The 16,917-nt window shown below is 38.8% G+C and overlaps 1 protein-coding gene and 1 long non-coding RNA gene across 2 annotated transcripts; one reads left to right on the forward strand and one right to left on the reverse strand.

Moving 5' to 3' along the window:
- Positions 1–58: 58 nt before the first annotated feature.
- On the forward strand, positions 59–5,597 carry LOC111272191 (uncharacterized). Its single transcript, XR_002687369.2, has 3 exons — positions 59–1,565; positions 3,122–3,198; positions 5,404–5,597. It is a non-coding gene; the product is annotated as an uncharacterized LOC111272191 (long non-coding RNA).
- LOC111272189 (tudor domain-containing protein 3) lies at positions 4,286–16,767 on the reverse strand. Its single transcript, XM_022853486.2, has 8 exons — positions 16,710–16,767; positions 15,062–15,146; positions 14,712–14,878; positions 11,520–11,669; positions 8,924–9,113; positions 8,358–8,582; positions 6,409–7,593; positions 4,286–6,073 (listed from the first exon to the last, which is right to left on the reverse strand). The coding sequence occupies exons 1-8, from the start codon at positions 16,745–16,747 to the stop codon at positions 5,780–5,782; spliced, it is 2,334 nt and encodes a 777-aa protein (XP_022709221.1). The 5' UTR covers positions 16,748–16,767; the 3' UTR covers positions 4,286–5,779.
- Positions 16,768–16,917: the final 150 nt, after the last annotated feature.

The raw sequence follows: 16,917 nt of genomic DNA on the forward strand, positions 1-16,917 counted from the left end.
CTAAAAATAATGATTTCATTAAGAATTTCATTTTACTAATTTTATTATTCACTTATTACTTATGCACTTATTACTAGGACGAATTGATGATAAATGTTCACAGGGAAAGCTGAGACTATTCAAGCTGAGACTATAAATCAAACGATGTTTCACGAACATCGTCTAAGTTTCACGGCTGTCACACCTGAAGTTAATTGCTCAGTTCTTGTTATTTTGATTATACTCCGTGCCAGAGAAATTTGAAGTACTTATTTATTTAAATTTTCGAAGTACGTAATGTTCATCATGGTGCTTTTCATTAAATTATTTTTTATACGTATTCCGACAGCGTAATATATTTTTGCGATAAAGTTGCAGCGTTTACCGCCACGGGATACGAGTTACTATATATTTGAAAAGATACTTTATTTTTTGTTCTTTACGTTGTTTCAGTAGATGTGTGAGTTGTTTTAATGAGTTGCATATGAAAACTTGAAAAAATGAAAAAGTTAGCGTCGAAGCAAAAATAATATGCACATACAGTCAAAAAACATCATACGACTACATACTTGGTCAATCAAATACTGTTTTATTATATATTTGTGGCGTCACAGGTCGTCCTCTGTAAGGCAGTAATTGTATGCCAATCATTGGACAGGAGAAATTAGTAGAGGCGGCAGCATCTGGTTATATTTATTCAGTTCAGTGAGTTAGTAATAATCGTTTGTTACTCTGTTCACCCTTTCGCCATTATCGTTTGTGTTATAGCATGATTACCATCGTTCCTGCTTATTTAGTTTGAGGGCTATGCAGCCCTTGCCGCAATTGATTTCCGACACGTTACATATTCTCTGTGCACATGCATAAGCTTTTCGTTCAATCTTCCGGATCGTACCGTGACGTCACTACAATAACATAAATCGCGTTCACATTTTACTTTTCAATTTGCCCTATTAATTTTCCTGCTTTTCTTAATGATTGTTAAACGTAGTTACCACTCACGTTTTTCCGACACTGTCACATGGTATTTTTGTCATTCGCGGGTAGAGTTTGAACTCAAAACGAATCTGGTGATCAAACCAAAACGACGAATACAATCTTATAAGCCAAGGAAAGATCCCTTTAACGGTATATACCTTGACAATTAGCAAGTTTCAACAAATTCTTCATTAAGAACGTCATATTCATATTACATCATTTCTCTCGTTCTCAGGAAAGGGTAAGCCCGCACGCTGTGTCGATCGCCATGGCTCGTATCAACACATAAGAGTGGTAAAAAGAGACTTAAGTGACTTGACTGCCTCAATTGTAAAATTATGAACCGCATGATTTCGTATTGTTTCGTCGTCTTACACATCAATTCGCGTATTTTAGAGGCCGCTTCTTAGAAGAACCGCTTCAACTGTCAGCAAGAAGATTTTAGTTGATGTCCTACACGGATTTCAAGTGTTTCTAAACGATGCCACGTTCTGAAGCGATTCTGTCTGTGTTACCCCTTATCGGTATCGTTAATCTCTGTTTCTTCGCAATGGCTCGTTACCCAGGCTGACTATGCATACGCCGGGTGCCCTCAAAGACTGTTTTAGGTAGTATTCTGTTTCTTCTCTTTATTGACTTTGTGCAAATCATCCTGGACAGCCGGTCAACCGCAATGTTTCTGCCCATCATATGAAGCTAATACTGCTTATTAAATGCAATGAAAATTATGCAGACTTTGCACCATGCTCTCGATACATTGCATTGGTTTACCGGCTACTTTTGGTTCATAAAAATGGCGTGATTGCAGACAAAGTTTTCGCTTGAGGAACACGACTTTGTACAAGATAAATATCTTTAAAGATTTTTGAGTCAACTTCTTTGCCTCACTGATCCTCAGTCAGAGGTTCGAATTTGTGACTCGTACATGCTCATAAAGATATTGTCGGTTATTGGTGTTTTCTTTGAATCCCCTGCTGCTTACCAGAAGCTATATGAATGTGTGTGGTCTCCTTATTATCGTGTTTGTAAGTTACATTACAATAATTGTGTATTGGAAGCAATTATTATTTGACTAGTTATGATTGGCTACCGCTTTGTAATAACAATCCTCTTGATACGTTAGTTTAGTCTTAGTTTAAAAACGATCGGCCCCACCGACAATCACGATTTAGCAAAAAAAAAACACGGCAGGTAGCCAACGCTTCTATATGATAGCTATGTATCGTCTTCGATGCATGATTTTTGCTAGAATCGAACATATAGCTCAACCGAACACGACGTCGTCTGTGCCACTTATATCGGTCGATATTTTTTAAAGTTGTTCTGCCCGGTATTATGGAGGAGGTATTTGCAGATGCTCTTTTTGGAGGGCACTGCATAGGGCAGAAATACCTAAGCCAAGTATGTTGGCACCAGATAGGAGAATGAGAGCGCATAGCGATTCTGACCTCAAAGAAAATACCTACTACAAGAAGGAGCTGTGTAAGGTTTACTGGGCAGCTCCAATGTCTACACTACGCAGAAAAGTTGAATCCAATCTCAATACCAACCATTTAGGAAAAGATACAAAGCATTTTCAAAAGTTATTAAGCAGCAGCGGGACAGTTCAGACACCTGCTATTACTAGCAGTTTCTCACTGTTTTTTGCGCAACATCTACAAACTCATAATCATACATTAAATAATAGTAGTAGTAATACATTTTTATAAATAACTAAGTGTAAATATCTTTCGAATTAACTCCAGGCTTCATGGGCCAGATAGATATTTCCCTCGAATCTCTCTTTCCATTCTCACCCAAAGTACACAGAGTTACTCGATAGGCCAGAAAGAATGTCATTGTGAGCTGTGAGTTATTCAATTCATGTTCAATTACTTTGAGACCGTTAGCGATTGTTTTCCTTTTCGTTAAATCGATCGAAGTCCCGGACCATCTTCCTCTTTCAATGTTTTCTCGTTCCACAGCTGATTAATCATCGATCTTCGCTTGCGCCCATATATTTTTGCTCTGGATCGTATGATCAGTTTCGCCATTGATTTGTACGTCATCCTTAAAGTGTTAAGTCTTTCTTTGAGTTCTGGAAGATAATCTATGACGTATGGTCGGCTACGGCTGTATCACATATAATGCATGTGACGCTCTCAGTCTTGTCTGTTGTGTGCAGGTACTTCCAATCTCACTCAAGACATGTGTCAAGTACCACATGGTAACTTAGGAACAACTTCCATCAGGCTATTCGAGGTAAGGGCTCAGGAACTCTACCTTTCCAGAAGTATTCTGGTAAGGTACTTGCTTCCATTCTCTCATCGTTCTTTGTCTTTGTTTTTAGGGGTTGGCGCAGCCGGTAGCTTCGAGGACTTAGAGTCAGAAATTCTCCGGATTTAATTTAGTTAGGCACATGCAACATTGGTTAACAAATGAAATTATTATATGTCTTTATTATTTAGTCCTTGTGCTGGTCTGTTGTTCTACTTGGTTTTATTTGATATATATGAGCTCTGTCAGGGCGCTTACGGCGTACGTCTCCAAGGTATCATATGGAATGGCGGTTCTTATCGACAGGAGCCTTTTTAGGGTCAAGAAATTCGCTTTGTTTTTCTTTAGTCTCATCAGGCGGTCTCTGCATTAATCACATATCGTCAGTAAGAGCCTCTGTCTTCCCTACGCAACCTTTTATGCTCTTGGCAGGACCTTTGCAGGCAATTTTTTTCAGCTTCGCTACTTTTTAAGCTACTTGATTGATTTGGGGCCTTCCCATACCATATCTTTTTTTACCATAACGCTTAGACGGCAGATGAACTCATTGATCTGTATTTCTACTTCATTAAATGAGAACAAGATGGGCCTATGAGTTTTGTTTTTGATTAGCCATATCATCCGACTTGTATTCAACACCAGTTGCGGCCGTTTGCCCCCCTTTATTCGATTATTTTTTCTAAAGCAATTTTACGCTTTGGTCTAATATTTTGGTACACTTTGTAAACTTTTTATGACTACACACTCTATGCCATTCGCATGTGCAGTCGTTTGCCCTCGCCCGCGTCTGAAAAACTCCAAACACAATCATAGACCATATTCCATGGCTGAGGTCGAGTCACTTGAGCCAGCAATGCAGTTATGGTAAATTCCTTTGATATGTGAATGACGATCCTGTTAACAAGATAAAATATGAGCAGCCTTTAAAGGTACGGGGAGGCTTTCTTTCCTGTCATTGCGTTTATGATCAGCTGCCACTGAAAAAGTCGAAGCTCATTAAAAATACGTAGTCTATAACTATACAGATCCTTATTCTAGGATGCCACTCTCATAAGTGAAACGCAACTCCTCGTTAGGTGAACAAATAGTTTTATTTATTGATATCACTGCAAAAATGGTATAATCCTTAGTATGCAATGTGAACAAACGATGCGGCAAACACGAGTTTGCTAAGTAAGCTAAATAAGCAAAAATGCTGAATAACCTGATAAATAAATGTTAGTTGCTATTTTTTGCTTACGCTTTATCCCTAAGACCTATTTAAAGCAACTGGAAAATAAGTTTTCAGTTATTCTCTCCTTTCACAATCAAGTCATTCGGTTTTTTCTTTAGTCTCATCCTTTGCACTTACACTTCATCCAGAGGACTACATCTGGATAACCACTAGTACTATACCACGCACATAATTGTGTGTTTATATAAAGACTGGCGGATCGACATATTTTGCCTGGTAATGTTGCCTTAAATTGAGCCGCCAGGCTACTTCTAATACATTGAGTAGAGGAGCTTAAACTTTCGTTCTTTCATAATTTGTTATGTGTGCATTTGGACGGCCAAATAGGCCGCAGGTACAAGCTGGAACCAAAAACAATCCTCGCTCTCATTTCGATTTTTTAATATTGTGCTGGGCTTGTCTCCCATATGAAGTAATAACAACTGGAAGAAGAGTTCTGATAATGAAACAGCCAAAGGATGTAATGTTCCAACAAAGAGGCGACACCGCTTGCGGGGCTTGATTTCGCTATTTTCGTCGGTACGGTCAATTATGGTGATTTACTTAATTTAGCAAAAAGCTGCGCCAGCTCCAATTAATAATCTACGTACAATCTCTGGATATGTTTCAAATTGTGTAGTTTTTGAAAACGATTACAAGAAACCTTATCCCAAAAACCGTTAACTAAGCCGCGTTAATTTAAATCGGCATTTCAGAAGTTATTCTGAAACTGTTCTAAGTAATTTCGAATCTAAAAAACCGAAATGAGGCCAACAAATAGAAGCAACGTTTTTATCTGCTCACTTGTTTCGTTATTTTTATTATATTCAAAAGTTTGGCATAGAGGTATATTCGTATTGGGACTTATTTGGAAGACAAACTCGAAAGAATCCATCTGAAAAGCTACAAACATTCCTTTGGCGATGCCAATTTTAACTGCAATGGTTCTTTCAAAAACAAGAATATTTTTTATGCAGGTGTTTTCCTGAGACAGACCATCTCGAGTACGTGTATCCAAGGTCCATATTTGAGACATCAAATTTTGTTAAAGGATGCCTCCTCATTTAACGCCTGGCAGGTGTGTAAGTATTTTCGATGTGACCGTTCCGTAAAACAGTTCGCTAGATCAGAGCGGAGCAGGTTGTGTCTTTTCTTTGTGAGTGAAACTATTTGTCACGCCAACTATGTATGACTACGCTATTCATGTTTCACCGGTTAATGGAATGGCCTGCTATTAGTGTCCTCGACGAAACTACTGGCATGCCTTTTCCGTATAGCGATTAAAATCAAGGTGGTGGGTGCACTGCGTGATAGCAATGAACATAGCTAAGATACATGACGTCTGACATATCATTAGTGCATCTGCTGTCTTCTAGGCACAGCCCTGTAGGCGCCTCCTCCTCGATAGCCGCCTCGATGGCCACCACCTGTTCTACGGTTGCTACCGCTGCCGCTATAACCCCCACGATAATCCCTGTGACCCCCACCATCCCGAAAACTAGTCGCGGTAGTCTTGTTGCGATCTTTTGCATTTCCTGTTCCTGTGCTGTACGTTCCTCCGCCAGGGCCTCCGCGTTGATCCAGTTGCTGAGAACTAGAATCTCTTTCTTCCTCCCAGAATGTAGGTTCAATATCTTGTACCAATACCTAAAAATAACCCATAACATTTGTCAAATATTACCTTAGATGGCACTAAATATCTGTAATATAGTAGCAAACGTCATATAAACTATTCTGGATAAGCTTTGAACGTCTTATGTACGCCAACTTTTTTAAAATTGTATTTACAAATATTTCGAATTTTTCTTGTTCCGCCGTTAAACATTGATTTAGACGGCTCAGTCCCATTACAAAATTAAGTTTTGTTTAAGCTTTGTTTCGAACCTGAACCATGTTACATGCCTCTAAGTTTAGCGAGCATATACATAACCACTCCATTTCGTATTGTGATGATGACTTGAGTAAAGAAAAAAAGAACTCACCTCCTCATAGTTGCCATACTCGACAAAATACACCACGCACGTTCGTCCGCTTGCAGCCATTTCGTGCACGACAGCTCGGTACATGCTCTCATCTTCCCAATATTTTGCGTACACGCGTTGTCCCGTTTTCAACTTATGAGTGCTGTGATGATATTGGACAGCGGTTCCACCGCCGCAGTTTCGCACTGAACGGAGAGGGCCTCCAGTAGCTGTAGTAGCATTCCGGTCTGCCTGATAAGGGCCACTTCCGCTAGAACCGTGACTTCCTGACACGTTTCGTGTTTGGGGTCCTTGATTGTCTACCGTTGTCGTCGTCGCTATTGGTGAAGCTCGTCCGACTTCTTGCCCTTCGGCAAGACGAGATAAATTCGAACCTGACTGGTTTGGTAATGTCGGAAATTCGGCTACATAATTATTATCAGTACGCTGCTGTCCACGTTGTGTCCCCCGATTACTAGAGGCAACAATATTGTCGTGACCGGAACGACGGTACGTTCCGTCTCGATAACCTTGGCTTTCGCGACTATCTCGATTGCGATGATCGTAAGAGCGCTCAGAAAAGCGGCGATTTAGGTCTTCTCTCGCCGTGCCTCGACTGAGCGACTGTCTTTCACCCCTGTTGCCTATTCCTCCCCTGGGTCCATCTTGTCCACGGAAATTGCCTTGTGCGCTAGAATGTAAGTTGGTTACCCCGGTGTTCCCCTGAAACCAGGTACGATTTCCGCGCTGTGCCCCATTATTTTCATAGTTTGAATATTGGTCACTAAATGGTGCAAATCCGTTGTGCCCATGCTGTTGATGTGAGCTATTGTGCGGCGTACGATTATCGTCACCACCACGAGCGCGTATTTGTGTGTGCAGCTGCTGCTGTTGTTCGGGTAAATTGACTTGCGTTGAGATCATGTCGAACAATGTAGTAGGAGCAGATGACTGCGCCTTACAGCTAATTAACGGCTCGGAGCCACTCGAATTGATGCTGCCGCCGCCGCTTTTTGGACCTCCCGCCGTGTCGCGGTCCTCGCGTCCACGAAGCCCTTTCCGTATTCCTTTCATGCCGTGGTCTCCCCGATGGTCTCCACTGTCGTCCCGAGTGCCCTCCATCAATCGGTTGCCCTCTCGTCCTCCATCTATACCCCCACGGGATGGCCTGTCTCGATTGCCTCGTTCACCCCGAAGGGACAATGACTGAAAATACAACGCACATCAGTTTCCCGAACTTAGGTTGTACACTATTACATCTAATGGCAATCTCACTAAACTGTGCATGGTAAGGCAAATATGAAGAATGCAAGCACGAGTTTTGGGAAAATTGTCACCCCCAGTTTAAAGTTCTTTTATTTCCAGAAAAATGCCGTATTACACCTTGTACTGTCGTTCATGGCGTCGCTTCTCGCCGGCGATCGAGCCAAATTAGTAAGAATTTTGATGAACAAAAAATACTTGCGATACGTAGTAAAATATTACAATTATTAGAGGCGACAAGTTATTGCAAAAGTGGAATCTGTCCGAAGATTAAAAAGGGACTGCGTATGGAACACCGTCAATATTTTTCAAAACTAAAGCCTTTTACTATAAATAATCATTTGAAAGGTTCACAGTTCATGGCACGGAGCGTGGTGTGACCTCTTCTTTGATCTTATTGGCTTTGTCTATGACTGCGCTTATATTGACAATGCCATTATAAACACGCATTGCAAAATCTCGGCAACGAGGCGAAACTAATTATAATATAGATTGAATAGGCATCGCTAGATTAAGATATGAGGCAAAGCACAAGTACAAGGATTTCCTTAACCGCCACGTCGGAGCGAACTGCAAATAAAAAACTAAAATCGATAATATTGTGGTTTGTGTAGATGTAGACTGAAATAATCTGAATGTGGATGGGTTCAAGCTACCTTATTTACACGCCGATTGTCACCAGGGGATCGTAGTTAATAAATGCTCACCTTCAGCGCAGCAGCAACGTTGTAATTGTTGTTTCTCAAAGCGGAGCTAGCTGTTTCAGTCGAGTAGCCCCGCTCACATATAATTGCTATATCGTTATCGTGCATTTCACGAGCGCCTCCACCGAAGACCTTGCGTTTACCTCCGCCTTGAGTCGTTGCCTCTTCGATCGTAGAAGTACGATGTCGTTCAAATGCTTCATTTGGAGCTCCTTTTGATGCACCGGCCTAAAAAATTTAGCAATGTTATATTTAGTCTACTACTTAATATAAGCATTCACCTAAATATGGTAGTGAAGGGTATATATTTCACGATGTTTGTTCGAGAATCGTTTGTTTAAGTTGTAAGAGTAATTGAGACAACAATTAGGAAAGAAATACAATGTTAAATCTAAAAAAATATAAAAAAAAATAAAAAAAATAAAATTAAAAAAAAATAAAAAAAATCTAAAATAAAAAAAATGTTAATAGTATTCGAGATTTCTCATAAGTATTGTTCTACTCAGTTTTTTTTTTAGTTTTTGTACAGTATATGTATTTTATCGGTTGCCATTAATTGATAAACTAACCCTGTCCATAGCTTTGAAGGGCCCGCCCGTTCTTAATTGCTTGAGAAGATCTTTATCTATTTGGCCCCCAAAGGGCACCCAGGGCGGCGGCCCGGCTTCTCCCGATGTTCGTTTATGCTGCGATAGGTCTTTTGCCAGTTTCCACTTATCCACCAAGTGCTGCACGGTACCACCCAAAATTTTAAAATCCCTGTAAAGCATAGAAATCGTAACATTTTAAAAGGACTCATTTTAATGTAAAGAAAACGTATTGATTTTGAATCCTATAGTGAAATAGAATCAAACACATCTGCGTCGATGAGGTTGATTAATGAAACGGGCAACCTGTTCACATAACATCACCTGTTTACCTTTGTTGTGTGCTAGTTTGATTTAGATATGAGACTATGAGAAAACTGGGCAAATAGCATTTAAATATCCATGCAAAAATTAATAAACATTTTACAGATATAATTTTATAGTAATTTTTACTTTCCTGAGTCTCCGGATACATTTAACCATGTTTCTGGATTACGTAAGCCACTTTATATTAACTATAATTTTATAATATGTTAATGACATCGGCACATCAAGGATTTACGACATTTAGTTTCAACTATCAGCATCGCAAGCTTGCAAATTAGGGTATCGAAGAAGAAGAGGATATAAATGACGAACTTAACTCAAAAATGGCCAATAAATTCCTTGTATGACTCTGGTTTATAAGCCTTCACTTTAGCAAAAGAAAGATTTTGCCATGTTAAATCATGTTGCATTTAGTCCGCCAAAAATATCGAAATTGCGGAATTTCAGGCTTAAGTCAAACCAAACATACGTGAAGCAAGACAATATCTACAAATGTAAGTCTATCACTAACAGAAGCGTAGGCAATATGATAGTTTTAAACGAAACATACGCTAATTGCTACTTCAGATTGTACTGTAGAGATTTCAGTCAATGATCTTACGTGCTGTCAAAAATGCTTGTGTTTTTTTATACATTAAAGATATTCATTGTACAACATCTCCACATAAGAGCGCGCGAGGAATATGCAAAAAAGTTGGCTTATTGAATTAAATAAGTTCATAGTCGTGATTGAAATACTCAAGATGAGGATGTGCTAATATTGTATGTAAAGACTAATTCTTATCTCATGGCAATGATAATAGGCGAAAACACCTGTATCTCCTATTAAAACTTCCTAATACGCCGCGAACATATGGTACATATTATTGTTAAAGAACTGGACTAAATGATTTGGGCACTGCTAACAAGGATTGGTCCACAAGTTGCAAGGCACTCGTTTACTATATATATATATATATATGCATAGAACTGGGCATTAAGGTTCGGGCAAACTTTTAGCGAGCTATTTATTGTAGTCGAAATGCGTTCACTTGCTATTTTTGGCGTTAGAAGAAAGCCGGTCTCCTTTGTAACGAAATACCAAAGTGGTCATGGCGAAAAACAGTACTTTATTTTCGGGATTTCAGCGAAGATCAGCTATCATGCTATTACTTCACGTTGGAGGAACTTCCACCAAGAAAAAACATTTTGGGTTACTCCAAATTGTATAGTCATGACATCGCAAATATGTTTGCAGCTGCATAATAAGCATGTTTTAATATAGCACAACAAAAAATTTACGACAGACAGCAGTACAGGCTCGAAAGTTAATCAATACTGTTTAAAAATGCATTTTCTATGTTTCAGTCGCGGTGTTAGTAAATAAACTTGACGCAGCTTATGGTAGGCAACTTGTAAGGGGTTGACTGTTTGAGAATACAAGCATACTGGGATCAGCGCATGGCCGCCGAACAGCGCGGATTTGAGCTTACTGGTTTACTATGTATGGAGCGTTATTGAGCAAGGCTTCTACAAGTTTCGACACGCTCACTTGTGCAATGCAAGAGACATTCGTACATTGGCAAAGCGAATATTTAAAATAAATCTGTGAAAAATTTACATTCCAAGTCGATCCTCCAGTCCCAATAGATGGTGGTTACGCTAAATAAATATGACAGTCAGGAATTACGTTTTTAACACATGCTAAAAATCGTTAAAAGTTTTCCTTGGATACAGTCGCAATAACTCAGAAGAAAAAGCCTGTGTTTAAATGCCTCACTCTGTATATTAACAGATGAGTAGGAACGGGGAACAAATTGTGGAATAGAATAATCTTGAAATCTATGAAAAGGATTTGAGTATTCTTCATGAGTAGGCTTAGCGCAAAACACTAGAAATAAAAATCACATATTTAAAATGATTCGTGTTTACGGGCTAAAGGTTCTAAAAAAATTTCGTATGTAATTTAAGGACAGAAGAACGTATGTATTCAGTGATTACTGCGGTTAAAAGGAAATGCTGACTAAGCTTTCACACTTCCGTACGAAATTCCTAGACGTGAAGCCCGGTCTTCGTAAACGAGATTTACTCCTTAGTTTCTTAAAAATGAAACCTGAGTCGCCTGAAGAATTGTCCTTCATCTACAACAGTATCCAGTTGGTTAAAGAATGATTCATCACGCTAATGTACAACAAAACTATCGCATCAACCTTGCGGTTAACAAAGCCGATTAAGAGGGACGAGAAACAACAATTATTCTATGGGTATTTACCTTTCAGAGAGAAGAACGAATCCGTTGCAGACGGGCACTGACTGTGGGTTCAGCAGCAGCTTGGTGCCTGGAGGCGTATCCTGTACACTGAGCCCGCACTTGCCCCCCAAAACGGCAGAAAACGACGTAACCCCATCTGTCAGATGTAGCCTTTAACCAGAAAAATAAGCCAAATACACGTACGCTTGTTTACTATACTTTGAGGAATAGGCATTTGCAATAGCCATTTGAATCAAGGTAGTTTTTTGAGTTTGGGTATGTTCACGCCTAGAGGTTTACAGTACGTCCGTTAAAATTCTTAGAATGTTGTAAGTGCAAAACACCACTCAATATTATTTTTACGTATTCGGGAAGTAAGAAAAACTTTTTAAAAACATAGTTGTATAGATCCTTAGGGATGAATTGGAGCACATTTTCATCTGCTATTCTCTGCACTCATAGAATCAGTTTTTTCTACAACAAAATTACAAATTTACTATGGCACAGACAGGAGGATCACGTTCAGAAAATAGGTTATTGTGCAAGGTCTCTTATCCGTACAATTTTTCACTGAGGAAAGTCTGCAGTGTAAGTTCCTGCCAATCTAACGTTCTCGATAAAAATCCGAAAATTATTTCCAAGAAGCCAGGCGACAACAGGGATTAGACTGGGAAAATTCGAAAATTTCTCGAAATGAAACGATCTCGGGAATCTCGGACTTACAATGCAGAAATTAGCGCCTGTTTTAGGAGGTTTTGAAAGATAGAATATATATTGCCACTCAGTCATCTACATAAATCTGACAGTTAACTCTTAGACTTTTGATACCTTTTCGAGCTCTTGATTTTCTTGGACCGTCGGATTTTCGGACTTTCGGTCTACTATTGGTTCTAAATTTAAGTACGCCTGCACAGCATATGTCTCAGCATTTGTGTGTATAGATCGTGTTTCTGCATCTAAAAAAGAACCTGCGGTTTATCGCAGCTTCAGATAGGACTACCGTTGGAAAGCTAGTAGACGAAAATTACATTACGTTTTTTTTTTTATAAAACCTAAATATGTATTTTTCGGTGAATTTTTGACTTTTCGTCATATTCTACAATCTTGCAAGCTTTACAGAAACATCCAGTTTTTAATTGACTCTTTTATTAATCATTTAAATTAAATAAAAAAAAATATATATAATATAAAAATTAATTAAACAGCGAGAAATTTCGCAATTATAAATCGACATAAAAATTCGATTGGCTGCCCCTCGGCTAACATATATGTCTGTGTTCAAGACAAAAATCCCGTTCACGATGCAATGGTGGAACAACGCGGTGCCCAGTCCTACATTCACCTTTTCAGCTGACTTCGCTAATTCCATTTCTAATAACCGTTCCGTTGCGTATATTTACAGGGAAAAGCCTCCCATAAACTCGACATATTTTTTATCTAATATTTCACCTTTACAGATCGAAATACTTCCCGAAAGCTCAAGACACACTAAGCATTAGTTGCAAAACACTTCGATATATATGTAGAATCTAAAAGAATTAACTATAAGGGGTAATAATTTCTTTCGATTTTTAAATAAATGACACAGCTTCATAATTATCATTGAGGATAAACAACTTTTATTTAACCTTACTTACAAATGTCTATATGTCCTTATTTCTTACGTATCCAAAATAAATAGCTACAAAAAAAATAGAGCCTCTGCAGACATACATTTTATTCGTCCAATGGATAAATCCCACTTTTATAAGAATTAGGATTCTGAAAATCGAAACATGCGACTTATCTGACTTGGTTTTATGTGCTAAAGATCTGGTTTCCAGGAGTATTCTGATAATTTACAACAAACAGTAATCCAGCCATACAGAGTGAAAAGTATTATAAATGTACCAAACACTCCCACGAATAATGATTTCGTGGTCACTCTATATGTCTCTCCATGCATGTCCTGCTGAGGAATAACGCCTATTAAAAGATACAGCAGGTCCTTAACGGTCTAGGTGCTGGTACACTCCTAGCGCAGTGAAGAGACGCTACCTTATTAGCAGTTTCTAGGGAGAAATGCGATCCATTATGGCCGTCACCATGGCGGGGAATTATGAAGAAAACCGTTGTAAACTGCTTTTTGGCCTGTTTATTAAAAAACTGAACGTCTACTAAAAAAGCGTACATGCCATACCGATGGAATAACCGAGGCTTTAAGAGCAACGCTCCGCAGAAATGGCGTGCAATATTGATGACCGACGTGAAGAGAACACTAGTTACGCCGCGCAGTTTGCTGCACGTGATGTTTATAGGTTTCAACGTAGCCTTTGACCTCCGGCTCAATATCAAGGCTGTGCTCATGCTGGTCAAGGTAACTGTCTCTATGGACATGTTTGATCTTCTCGTTGCGATTCTACACGAGAACAGGATAACCATTGACGACGAAGCCTGACTTTCTCCTTTAACATACACAACTGGCTTGGTTTAGGGTGACAACTTAAAAATCCATCTTATTCTCCATCTTGCCGACGAGCCTCTCTGATAAAATAAAAGGGCCAAAGAAATTCGTCGAAGTAATCCTGTATGCAAATAATTTAGTTTTATACAGATTGAACAGGTTCCAGATGCAGCAAATTCTAGCTCAGCTCCATGGAGCAACTAAAATTGGTAGTAAACCTGTGCAAGACGAAGACGACGAAGTTCAGAAGAGGAAGCAGGACAATGGCCGCTAACACCTTGTGCCTCATCGGGTTACCTCTTGCTTATGTTAACCGGTTCCCGTACTTACGGTCACTTATTTCTGTCAATGGCAGAAGTTTCACTGCGCACGTTTCCGACAGATGTAGAAAGGCAGTTCGGCTGCATAAGCGAGCAAAATGTGGCAGCTGTATTCGTTTCGATCTTGATTATGTTCGAACTTCAAGAATTGCCCTTTGTGGTAGAAAACTAAGTAACCAGAATCGTCTTAAAGCAAGATTTTTCAAGTTTTATAAACCTCATCTACTGTCTCATCTACTTCTTGCCCTTACCTATCGCTGGAGAGTACGAAGACTTAATGAAGGATCCATGGACTCGGGACGAAAGTTTTTTGGGAAGCAGGCGACAATATTGTATAGATGTGTTATAGTTCTCAGGCGCCATTACAAACAAGATACTCATATAATCGCGCCTAAAGGGGATATGTTTTCACGGATTCTACCAAATGGATCACATGTTGGCTACAGTTACCTCAAGAATTTATTCCCATGATCGTTGTCAGGATCAGCTTTTGGCGCTGCTGTGTTGCGAATGCGTTGTATTTGCCAGACCGCTGGACCGGACACTTTTTCCACGTTGCGGAAATTACGAGCCAAATCTTCCGGGATGCATCCAGAACCCATCTCACACAAATCCGTCTACAAGTCAAATAAATGAAACCATTTACCTCATCACTGTTAAAAAAATAGTGCATTAATGAGAGCATTATTAACTAATTATATACTAATTATTATAACTAATTATTAATGAAAGTATCAATTAACTATGAAATTATTATATCCATTAACGTATATGAAGCCCTCAATATACTGCTGACTTACGTGAAGAGCTCTGCGGATGACGTCGTCTGCCGAGCAGTTTTCTACGCCATCAGTCAAATCTGCAATCGCTTCTTTCAGAAGAAACCTGTAAATTATATTTTTGAACAATTTATATTTATTTAAGTCATTATTGATATATGTTTACATACATATACCTATAACAGGAAAATTATTAATTAGGGCTTATTTGTGCTACAGTCACAAACTCAAAACGTGCAACCCATAAACATGTTCCATTGCACATGGGTTGAACTTGGTTATCGGTTTCACGCTTTTCGCCTTGATTAAAGCGAAACTGAAACTGCTGTAATCCGCTATAATGCTGATGAGAGTAAGTTTAAGAAGTTTACCTATTCATTTTTTTTAAAAATAGAATATGCCTACCTGTTCGAAGAAACACTAAAGAGTTACCGCTATATCAATGATAAAGCTCAGTAAATATGCTAATAGTTTCTGTATTCCATAAAATGTCCATTACAAGAGGGCAAAGTATTATCACCAAATTATATCAATTTCTTTTAAGTAAAAATTTTCTGCTATCAAATGCCTACTTCTTACAGGACAAAACAGTGAAAACCACATTGCTATCAGATCGCCAAGCTGACGTTGTGACGGCAATTCAGTTACTAGCAACTCTGTGAGTACGTTCAAATATAATAAAAGGAAACTATCTTGCGCCTATAATAAAAGGAAACTATCTTGCGCCTGTGTTCAGTATGCACTACATAAGTATATATCAATGACATTGCTGTTTTAACTCACGCGGCTCTACTATTTGAAAATAAACAGGCTGCACGAAGAAATTGAAAAACTTGCGTGTTTTAATCCAATTCAATAACGCTGCCCTATTTTTGTAATTCACAATAGCGTTTGTATTTTTTAATTATCCACCCGGAACTAGTAAGTTTTAAGTAAGTTATAAAGAAATACGTATGTTAAAACTGAGTCTCATTATACCATCCGATGTCATTATCGTGCTATATATTACTCCATATCAGTTTTGGCGCATGCGAGGCAAATACATCAATGCTCTTTGTTCGTCCGATTGTACGGGCGTGTTTACGTGCTATTGGCGTTTTCATATCTTAAAAAAACAACGTATTTATGGTTTCAAGTACAAACCTTTCGACCACAGAATCTTTCACAATCTTTGTAACAAAGAATAAAAAGTTAGCAAACAACACGTTTTCAACTTCGCTGATTTTACAAATGCTCTATGAACTATTGGTGGCCCAGAATTTCTCTAAGAATATGCTACAAAGAAAAAATTCTTAATAAAATTTTTTTATAGGCCGAAATATCATATTCACCGGTACCTTTACGGCATACGTCTGTCCACAGTAAACCTTCCGAACAAAAAATTAAATCTCATTCTAATTGTAATTGAATGTTCATTGTACGGTAAAAAATAAGCAGCTTATCCATTCTTTCTGTTCCAAAGTGAGTCAAGCTGCAAGAATACAGAGCGACCATCGACTCAAACTCAAATTGTCAATATTCCTGATTGGCCGTGCCGGTATGTTGAATTCCTTAACGTTTCTTATTGTTTCAACACTTAGATTCATCACGAAAGACTTTGATACGTCCTCAATGATACTAAGCAAGATGTTAGTGACAAAGAAACATTAGAAAAAAGCATATTTCTTACCATCCGCGTTTGCGGAGTTGCTCGTCGATCGATGCCATCTTGTTGTATCTGCAGCGGCAGCTCTAGACGCGGCAGTGCTTCGAATCGAACCAACTTTACATCACCGGCATAAGAGTCTTATTATCACCTGGCGAAGGCGCAGCCGAAGGTTTACTTCTAGTAGCTTTGAGCAATCCCTAAAAATGTTTGAACGCTATATAACACCCTT

This window comes from Varroa jacobsoni, unplaced genomic scaffold (assembly GCF_002532875.2).
Source record: "Varroa jacobsoni isolate VJ856 unplaced genomic scaffold, vjacob_1.0 contig01762, whole genome shotgun sequence".
In the NCBI taxonomy this organism is placed as follows: domain Eukaryota; kingdom Metazoa; phylum Arthropoda; class Arachnida; order Mesostigmata; family Varroidae; genus Varroa; species Varroa jacobsoni.

Excerpts from the sequence above, each read along its gene's own strand:
- LOC111272189 (XM_022853486.2), bottom strand. The coding sequence starts at position 16,747 with ATGGCATCGATCGACGAGCAACTCCGCAAACGCGGATG. Across the intron at positions 8,583-8,923 it reads CCTTCAAAGCTATGGACAGG|GCCGGTGCATCAAAAGGAGC; the intron begins GTTAGTTTATCA and ends TAAATTTTTTAG. Across the intron at positions 6,074-6,408 it reads AGTATGGCAACTATGAGGAG|GTATTGGTACAAGATATTGA; the intron begins GTGAGTTCTTTT and ends GGTTATTTTTAG.